At 37.7% G+C, this 10,166-nt stretch overlaps 2 protein-coding genes across 2 annotated transcripts in view; both read right to left on the reverse strand.

Annotated features, from left to right (window-relative positions):
* Nucleotides 1-524, reverse strand: part of nif3l1 (NIF3 NGG1 interacting factor 3-like 1 (S. cerevisiae)) — a 7,685-nt gene extending 7,161 nt beyond the window's left edge. The window contains exon 1 of the mRNA XM_017439611.3: nucleotides 412-524. The gene's annotated coding sequence lies outside the window, so the exon portion shown is untranslated. The remainder of the gene's footprint in view (nucleotides 1-411) is intronic.
* A 3,887-nt stretch (nucleotides 525-4,411) lies between these two features.
* On the reverse strand, nucleotides 4,412-7,087 carry cabp5a (calcium binding protein 5a). The gene is made up of 7 exons (XM_017434528.2): nucleotides 7,051-7,087; nucleotides 6,856-6,905; nucleotides 6,614-6,644; nucleotides 5,361-5,504; nucleotides 5,139-5,248; nucleotides 4,913-5,060; nucleotides 4,412-4,806 (listed from the first exon to the last, which is right to left on the reverse strand). The coding sequence occupies exons 1-7, from the start codon at nucleotides 7,085-7,087 to the stop codon at nucleotides 4,778-4,780; spliced, it is 549 nt and encodes a 182-aa protein (XP_017290017.1). The 3' UTR covers nucleotides 4,412-4,777.
* Between the last annotated feature and the right edge of the window lie 3,079 nt (nucleotides 7,088-10,166).

Raw genomic sequence — 10,166 nt, forward strand, 5'->3', positions numbered from 1 at the left:
AATCAGCTTCTGTTCCACTTTTTGCATCTTCATTAAACTTCAGCTGTTCAGCATATCTTCAGCCGCTTTCAGCAAAATCATTCAGCAAAAAAAGCATTCACACTGCATTTTCGCAGGAAATGCAACTTCTCTAGTTTAACTTAGTGTCTTAAAGTAAAGAACAGAATTTAGTTACCTTTAAAGCAAACCCGCCATATAAACATCTGCACTTCATGCGTATACAAAAATTATGCTTAGCTTCATTTATTATAAATAACAGTTTACAGTAAGTTGTAGCTGCACTGACATGTTGACATGAGGCTGCTAACTGCTAAGCTAACCAGCTAACACCAACTACAAGCTAACTAAACCGAGGTAATAAGTTAAAAATCAAAGTGTAGAAATGTGGATGTTTGAGTGAACTTATCTTACCTTCGTTTACTTTTCAAGGATGAAAACACTAAAGCTTTTTAGCTGGATACATTTTTATCGAACAGAAAGTGCACGCTTTCAAGAGAACGCGCAGAATGTCCCTCTTCGGCTTCCGTTCATTAAACTGGTGGTATCCATAAGTGTTTTGTTTCTTTAGTAGTCTAATGTGTGTGTTTATTGCATTTTAACAGAACTCTATTAATAAAATCTCGTTAGACAGTGTGGTAAGAGAATATAAGACGCTGAATTGAATATTTCAGGATTAATAGTTAAGTTAATTTGCAGACCAAGCTAAAGCTTGTGATTAAAATATTGCCAAATATGTCTGAGAAATATGATTTGATATGGAAGACAGTTTTTTTTTAAGATTTTAAGTCTTCACAACAATCCAAGGTCTTCTTTATAACCTTTCCACCAAAACCATCATTTTGTAGTAATGATAATCAACAATATGTAGAGTAAGTTTGTTTCCATTTTATTGTGAAGAGGCACACAAACATAGTCTAAACTCAAATTCTACACTCTTTTCATTCTTCTAAACAAAATTATCACCCCTAGGGCCTACATAGTGTTAAAAGAATTCATGTAAAATTACTTATAGACAAGTTTACAAACAAATATTAGAAAATACATGTGTTTTTTGTTTGTTTGTTCTGAACTGATATATACTGAATATATTTCTTAGACCTGATTTGTGTCTGGTACTGACAGTGATCTGATTTCTGATCAGTAGGCTTTGGTGTTTTGTTTTTGCTGATGTGGGCTGAAATTACTTTAACTATCTATATCCTCAACTTCTCAGGCTGGAGTAATTACACTCTAAAAATAAGTGGATTCTTAGTTATTCAACCAAATTGTAGTAACATGGAAATTGAGCTTTACATGGTAATCAGCTTAATGAGGTGAATTTAATCAGAAACCTTATTATAGCATTTGGTCTTACACAATGCTGTTCATATGTGGTGTTATGTAACAAACTCACAAGTTAAACTAAATAGGAAATGACTAGACGATGTTGATAAGCTGTATTAACTCCCACTGGGCAGACGGTTGTGTTGTGAGCGTCTGACTCTTCACAGAAAGATTGTCCTTGAAGGTGACATACCCACCGACTTTTATGTTAGAGCTTTAAACTAAGATCATCTTATGTTGAGGAAGACAGTTATAATTTGGTAAACATTTGAAAAAAAACCAGCATGTGCAATCTCATGCGATATTGCAATATATCACATGATCTTGCATGATCTGTTAGTGCTCAGACTATGTGTTGGGATTGACTGTCAGCTACTACTACTAGCTCAATATCAGTAAATTGGATGTTTGAATCGTGGCTGTTTTTGCGTTTGCTAAGATTGCTTTGCTGTGGTGGCCTTCTTGAACTGGGTTAACTCCAAAAGTTAAGCAGTTATAGATGTCAACCTGCTTTTTTTGTCTGAAAGTTTCATTTAAATAAATTATTTCAGACATTTTGTAAACAGTATGGACAAATAAACTCGCATACACTGCCAAAACCTTTATTTCCCTTTGCCTTCAGCAGCGGGCAGAAACCAGCAATAAGCCACTGGAGTCTGTCTGCAAAATGAAGTCTTGAAAGGGTTAAAACTGCAGTTCTGACCCAACAGCAAGCTTCTGGTCAGAATGGCTTCCTCGGGATTGAGAGTGACCAAGAGAGAGATTAGTGTGGATTAATGCGAAAAAGGTCGATGGTAGATGTTAGGAGGATCAGGGAAGGATCAGAGCAAAGGCATGGCAGCAAGTATTACATCATCTGGTTCTTCCTCTGGCCTCATCAGCCTCTCTTTCCACTGCATCCACTGGGATAAACGAGCCCCTGCATTTGTCAGACACATACACTTGTATTATATTTGCACTAAAGAGCAGAAAAAAGCAAGAAAACAATGCAAAACTCTCCTGTAATTAGTAATAAAATAGGAAAGGATTAATAAACAAAATTACCTAGTCATTAAAATCACTGCCATATCATCACCTCTTGTCTTCAATCTGTTCAGTGCTGCTCACAGATGTGTTTTAGGGTGTTCACCAGGAGAACAGCTTCACTTTTGTTAATTGGCACTATAAGCCTCAGCGCCCCATCTGTCTGCCAGTTTTAAATTCAGCACAGTCTGTCCCATAACAACATCTGTCTGTCCAATGAGTCCAGAGTGCAAACGCACAGTGAGTCCCTGTCCGCAGGCCAAACGTCCACCCAGGCATTTAATCTCCTCTGGGCTCCATTTTTTTTCTCTCTCTCTTGTTTATTTTTAATACAGTATTGAAGATAAACTGTAAAAAAACTTCTGTTCCTAGGAAAGTAGTAGATGTAAATAAATACTGTCTAACATTGAAAATTTAACAAAAATGCTAAAAAGGATGTGGTAATTTTTCCTCCTTTTTTTCCCTCTTTTTTTGGGGGGGATTTAATATTTTAAAATCTGTTATACAAGAGTTCAGATATGCAAATTTGGATATTTTTCTTGATAGGCTGGAGTTTTTTTCAAATCAGTGGCCTGTCCGCTTTGGGTCACACAATCTCTTTATCCTAATGTCCTTCCAAAACAAGGGCAGAGATTACTCAATCCTTAACATTTTTACTCACAGACGAACAGCAGGGCCGATGTTTTCGGTTCATAAATCCCTTCAGTGGAACATGAAATCCATAGATTAAAGCCTATATTTTTATAGAAATTACGTTGTGGTCATGTTGATAGGGTTTATGTAGACAGGGAAGTGTTTTACTTTTGTTTGTCAGAACTGAAGCAGCAGGACTTTTTCATAAATGACTATTTGTCTTGATGTATAAAGAAAACATGTCAGTCTCAGGTCAAATTTATAACAAATAATAATACAGATAATGTGATTTCTTTCAGGTGCCGCACATGGATGTTTCTGCTCTAAATACTTATTCCATTTATACAATTCAAATTGTTAGTTTTAATAATAAAAATAGCCTTATTGTTCATTTCAGCTTCTTCAGATAATTTTAAGCAGTCATTTAGCATTTTGCAGAAAACCCTGCTCCTCTGGTTTTTAACGTTACCGGGGTCGAGCTCCTCGGGCTCTCAGTGAAGTTTTATTTGGACTTCGAGTCGTTGTTTCTGAAACTCAAGGAGCATCCAGTGTGAATCGTAATGTGTCTTTTTGTGAAAACCTCTTTGGTACAAACAGTTTTTTTTTTTTTAACATGGAATTTCTTCAGAACTTAAACTGGACTCTGACTTGTTTCGGTTTAGATCAAAACTGAAACAGCTTCTCAAGAAAGATCAGTTTTCATGAATGACAGTCACCATTTCTTCCTTTTATGTGACATTTTTGGGGTTTGATTGTATTGTGTTTCCTTCTGTTCTGTCTGAATTTTAGCTGCTTTTTGTGCTTGTTAAGTAACTAAAGGCTCGAGTGGAGTCAGACTTTACAAATTAGCTCAAATCAGGATTATAGCCCGACCAGTTAGAAGTCTGCACTGTTTTATTTCAAACTCATGTTGTGATGTATGAAGAATGAGATGTGTCTGTGTTTTACTCTGAAAACTGTATTTTGACACTAACGGACCCCCATACCATCACAGATACAAGTATTTGAACCATGTGCTGATAATAAAATGCACAATCCCTCTCATATTTATTTAGAGGATGTAGCCTGAATGATATCCCTGAAACATTTCAAATTATAATTCCTTAAACCAGTCCTCAGAGTATCTCAGTCACTGCTGAGCCTCAGCTGTGGTTAGCAGCATTTCCCCCTCTGGAGACTCCTGTTTCCGCCTCAGTAGATTTCACAGAAGCTCTTTAAAGACCAACAAAAAGTCAAAAAGCACAATTTCACAAACACCTGAGTTTTTCTTTTGTGGCTGCTGCAACCTTTTCTCTTCCTTTACCTGCACAGACCTCTCCGCATTTTCTAAATCTTAGTTGAATTTTTACATTTACATAAAAATGTTCTTTAACATTTTGACAACTCATCCATTTACAGAGCAGTAAATAAAATCACACTATGGTCACAATAATTCAGTAAGCATATAAGGTTTTAATGAGCAATATGTTTATTTTCAAAAGAGAAACAAAAGTCTAGATTAGCAATCCAATCCAAAATGAGTCACTGTGCAAACAGTACATATCAAACAAAACAAAATACTTCCAGTTATAGTAAATTCTTTCAATTCTTTTTCCCATTTATAAAACTTTCATCACTTAAATCTCAATCTTTGCATAGTTAGAATCCTCTTTGAGGTGCTTTCAGTGTGTTTTCCAGGTTTGTCCTGAATGGTGTAGCTTATAAGTCAGTCTTTCAGGGTTTCAGAAAAAGACAGCATCAGTGGTAAAGCTTTGTAAAGATGCAAGCAGACTTTCTTGAACGGCGCTCTCCTTAGTATTTATTTACGGGACATCATTCTGACGAATTCTGCAAAGAAGAACCAAAAACCCAGATTACATTTACTTGTACTTTCAGTTTGGTGTCATCTGAAGCTATTTATGTCACTGCAGATAACAAAAGGAACAGTTTGCACCTTCGAAATCTACAGTGCCGTCTCCGTTGTCATCTGCTTCTTTGACTATGGCGTCGATCTCTCTGCGATTCATGTGCTCCCCCATCAGCTTGTTCATGGCTAACCGCAGCTCCTCCGTCGTGATCTCTCCATCCCCGTCCATATCGAACTAACCACAGAGAGGTCAGGGAGGTTGTTTGATCCTCATGACACCACAGTGACTGCCAGATTTTAGTTTCCTTTTTACCTCTTTAAAGGCATCTTTGAGCTCCTTCATGCCAATCATCCCAGCCGTCTCTGCCAGAAGCTTTGGGGCCATCAGCTCCACGAAGTCCTCAAAGTCCACTCTACCACCAACTAGACAGGATAAAAACAGGCTTTGTTAGTCTGAGATTTTAACAAAGAGCAAGATCAATTTAGATGTTTATAAGAAAGGTTATTTTATGAACTGGGTTTAGTTGTGACTCACGGTTCATGTTGATGTTCTGGCCGAGCTCGATCAGCTCCATCTCTGTGGGCATGTAACCCATCGTCCTCATCAGATTGCCCAGATCCTTACAGCTGATCAACCCGTCTTTGTCTTTGTCAAACTCATTGAATGCATCACGCAGCTCTGCAGAGGTGGATGCAGAAATTAGTATGAATGTAAGAAACAAGGCTGTAGGAAGTAGGGGTGTGGAGGGTGCTGATGAGACCCCCAAATGGAGGTGGCCAGGATGCATCATAATCAGGCACCTGAATCACCTCAGCTGACTCCTTTTGATGTGGGGAAGCAGTGGCTGTAAGCTCATTTCAGGGATCTCGTTCTTTTGGTCTTGAGCCACACCTCACCATCACTGAGAGGTGGAACATAGACAGACCAGTAAACTGAGAAGACATGATGGCCCTGAAGATTTCCTTCCATTGCTCAAGAATATCCCCAGTCAAACCAAGCACAGCCTGGGACAGAGCCTGCTTTCCTTTTCTAAAACGCCAAACAGTTTGCCAGAACCTCCTTGAAAGTCCTTCTCTCAGGCCTCTCCAAATTCCTCCCAAGCTTGAGTTTTTGCATCCACAACTACAGAAACTGCAGCCCTTCTGGCCACCCTGCAGCTGTCAGCTGTTGCAGGACTCCTCTGGGACAGCCTAGTCCTAAAGGCCTCCTTCTACAGTTTAATGGCCTCCATCACAGCTGGTGTCCACCAGCGGGTCCTTCGGTTGCTGCTGCTGGTGGACACCAGCGACCTTTAGGCCACAGCTTCTTCTCAGTTCATCCTCAGTATTCATTTGGGTTTACCAGGTCTGCTGTGGGGATCGGCTGACAGCTCTGCCCCTCAATTTAAACAATTGTCCAAGACCACAATTTCTTTATGCTTTGTATATATTTGTGTGCAAAATTTCACAACCATTTAAAACCCAAAAAACAGTGGTCTGAGCAGCATTAAGTCATGATTAAAGTTTTATAAACATCATCTGTCCAAAACATGCAGCATATTTTTCACTCTCTTATAAGACAACACACACTGTCAGTGTGTGTTTCACTGCATATATTTGGTATTATTATATTCTTCATATGGGCGTTTATGATCATACAAATTCACACATGCTCACAGCACTCTCCAACTACAACAGCTATGGTAAAAAAATGTAGCTTTGGAACGTGAAATTTTTCACTGAATGTGTAGGCTAAAGTAACAAAGAGATGAAAACTGAAATTTGTTGCCGCTGACAGTTGAAACTTACCATCAATCTCATCTTCAGCCAGCTGTCGTGACTGCAGGAATAAAAAGAAACTATTCAGACTTAGAGGACGATGACATATAGCTGCCTTTTCATTTACCAAACGCTCAGCAAGTTCAGTACAGAATGAGAATACATACAAAAAGGTTAAATTATGTGATGTTCTGATCTCATTGGTTTACGTATATTGTTGAAGAGAGTCATGGAGAATACTCACTAATTCAGTAACACCAATGCATACTTACTATGTTTTTCCCTCCTCGTAAGAAGATGCAGGCTGCTCCAAGACTCATCTCTGTGACAGGAATTGTAGAGAGGGACGTGTAGTCAGAGCAATTTGTAGAAATTGGAAATAAAAGTGTAAAAAACCGTAGACGATTAAACCAATGTAGCCCTCTAAATGATGAAACTGGGATGAAATATCTGTGTCTGGCTCTCACCTTCTTCTGAGGATTCCTGCTTGTCAGTTAAACGCATCGCACACAAAGCCTGGGAGCCTTCAGACGACACCTGCGGACCCGATGAGTGCGCCTTCTTCTCCTTCTTACTCTTCTTCTTAGCGTCAGACCCGTCCCTCCTCAGCCAAGACAGCTTTGCCCGTCAGATCGCAGCGACCCTGCTCTGGCCCGCCTGCCGAGATGCTCGGAGGTCGTTTGAGCCGGGGGTGTGGCTGTATCCAGGCTTGTTATGCTGATGGGTGGGTGAGAGGAGGAGGAGGAGGAGGAGGAGGAGGAGTTGTGTGCAGGATACGAGCTGAAGAGATGATGCTCTGGTTTCCAGCTGACATCACTTTGTGAAATGTTAGCTGACCTTGAAGCTGATTGAAGAAATGAACAGATGCACATTTGCAGCTGCCTCCACTCAACAGCACGTTCATTTTAACATCATCTTTTTTCCTTTCATTTGTTCTAATTTTTACCTAAAATAAAAAGAAATAAAATGTGACGGGGTGAATGACGGGGCATACACTGCATCTACAAACTGTTTGTTTAGTTCAATTAAAGCTGTTTGATTTCAGTAACATTAGCAGACGACAAACAGAAACACATCTCTTTTTTTCAATTTGCCAAAAATAAAAAAGAAAACATTTTGTTGCTCATAAAAATAAGAGGTTATTAAGGCTGAGATGAAACTCTTCAGATAAAGCTTGAAAAAAACAGTTTTTCTTTTAGTTTTGCTGAATTTCTGTTAGTTCATTAATGACAAATGTTCTCTTTAGAAAGGTTTGTCAACTTTTATTATTGGTGGAAAAAAGAGCTGAAGACTCATATTTTAGACATTTTGTAGCAATATATAAATATATACATATGTTTATCTGATTGTATGTTGGCCTCTACTATTTTCCTTTTTCTATCTTGATGTATTTCATTTTGTGTCTTAAGTTATTTTGGCAATAATTTTTTCTTGAAAGGTGCTTCATGAGTAAAAATTTACTTACGGATTTTAAATATAACTGTTTCCTGTGTCTTAACCTTTAAAGTACCCAAGCTTTGTGTGCTAAAATATGACATTGTTTTTCTCTAATAATATATATTTTTCTTCAGATTATTGAGTGTTTTCCTCGCACTGTTTGGGCTCACCTCACACTTTATTTTGGAAAATAAAAAAGATTTTTGTTAAACTGCTTAGCCCAGGTTTTAGTATTTTTTTTATGGACTGATCAAAGCTCACAGCACAACTTGAAATTAAAAACAGTTACCACAAATGTTAATGTTGATTATTAAACATTTAGTAACATGAAACAAAACAAGATGTCTGTGTATTTGGATTAAAAAGTAAATTTAAATAAATGTCTCCTGATTTAAAAAATCTACTGGAAATTATTCTTAGCGTCATCTGGATGAACTTCAGCAGGAGCTGTTTATAAGAATTTAGAAAATATAAATAAAGATCCCAGTTTTATCTACCTATCTAGAAATAGATTTTCTGTGAAAATGCTGACTGACTGATGAAGAAGCTAAAACTGAATTGTTAAAGCTAAAAGAAGTAGAACACTAGCTAAAAGCTAAAAAGTAGCAAAATGGTAACTATAAGCTAAAAGTAGTGACACGGTAGCTAGAAGTTAAAATGAGTAAAAAAAGTCAGCTAAAAGTAGCAGAATTGTAGCTAAAAACTGAAAGTAGCAAAAGAAGACAAAAATAGATTGGGTATGCTGAAGCAGATTTCAAAGAAAAGAATGATTTTTTTAAGGAATTAAAAGGATCTTTTTGTATTTCTGTGAAAATATTTGTAAATAAAACATTTTCAATAGTATCAAAGTTAGAAAAACCAAAAGTCTTAATCTAAGTGGCTTAATGACCCATCTCCTGAATGAGCTGAATGTTTTGATATGTGACTGAAATAACACAAAGTATGCGAAAGTAGTTGGATTGACAAAAATGTAGATAGAAATAAAAAAACAGGAAATCAGTTTTCACACTATTATAAAATGATAAATTTGTTTGGATTTTTTGTACACTGAGGTAAAATAAGCACAGAAAAATGGAGAGTTCAAACTGTTGGATTTGTTTGTTTCTGCTGGAAAACATATGACAGTGAGACAATAAAACAACAAAGCCTTATGTGGATCTTCTTCTTGTCAAAGGCTGCGCTGTGAAAAACAGATCTTTGGAGTATTAAAGGGTCACAGGCCCCGACAGCGTTTATCCTATTGTCTGGTAATCTGCTACAGGATCTGTTAGATCTGCGTGACAAAAAGGACTGGATTTCTGTTTTTATGAACGACTCGGTTCATTCCAGAGGATCAGTCTTCATTTCATACAAGGACACAAACATGGACTCTTCATTACCTGTCTGAGCTAAAACCCAGACGCACTGAATCTTCTGTATTCACTGTGGGCTTCTCTGTTATGTAAATGCATCTAAAATCAGTTTCATAAGAAGCTTTATCTGCCTTGCACCAGCAACCAATAACATTTCATTACCTCTCTCTCTCTCTCTCTCTCTTTTTGTGTTTGTTTGTTTCTGTTTTGCAGTGGGCCAGTTGATGAGGTTATGCAAAGCCGAATCAACAGCTGTGGCAGTGGAATAGACGGCTGGTGGTATATATGGGTGAGGAGAGAGACTGAAAACTAAAAGGAGGGGCGAGTGGGAGGGAGGGCTGGGTGCTAATAGGTTTAGTATCAGTTAAATTCAGGGAATGAGCAAAACACTGATAGGAAAAACAGATCAGAGGACGATACGCTGCACTGTTTGATTAAAATATCCTAAATTTACCACTACCCCAATAGAAAACCTAACATGTGAAGAGTTTTCTGTCATAAAGAGAATATTTTAAGGATAACACAGTTTGGTGAGCAGCTCATTATGGTGTTTTTGTAGTGGGATAATTATCAGGGATAATTGCTTCTAATTGTAATAATCCCAGTGTTCTGTTCAAAACTAAAGATACTGTTCTCCATGCTCCCAAGTTTGTTGGTTTTGACTCCTCCACTGAAATCTGTGAAAGTTTCCTTAACTTCTTCACTGATAAAATTGTGTCAACTAGAGCTTGTATCTCTCAGCCTTCCTACGACCCCTCTATCCCTTTGCACTACTCATCTATTTTTGATCAGTT

This window comes from Kryptolebias marmoratus, linkage group LG17 (assembly GCF_001649575.2).
Source record: "Kryptolebias marmoratus isolate JLee-2015 linkage group LG17, ASM164957v2, whole genome shotgun sequence".
In the NCBI taxonomy this organism is placed as follows: Eukaryota; Metazoa; Chordata; class Actinopteri; order Cyprinodontiformes; family Rivulidae; genus Kryptolebias; species Kryptolebias marmoratus.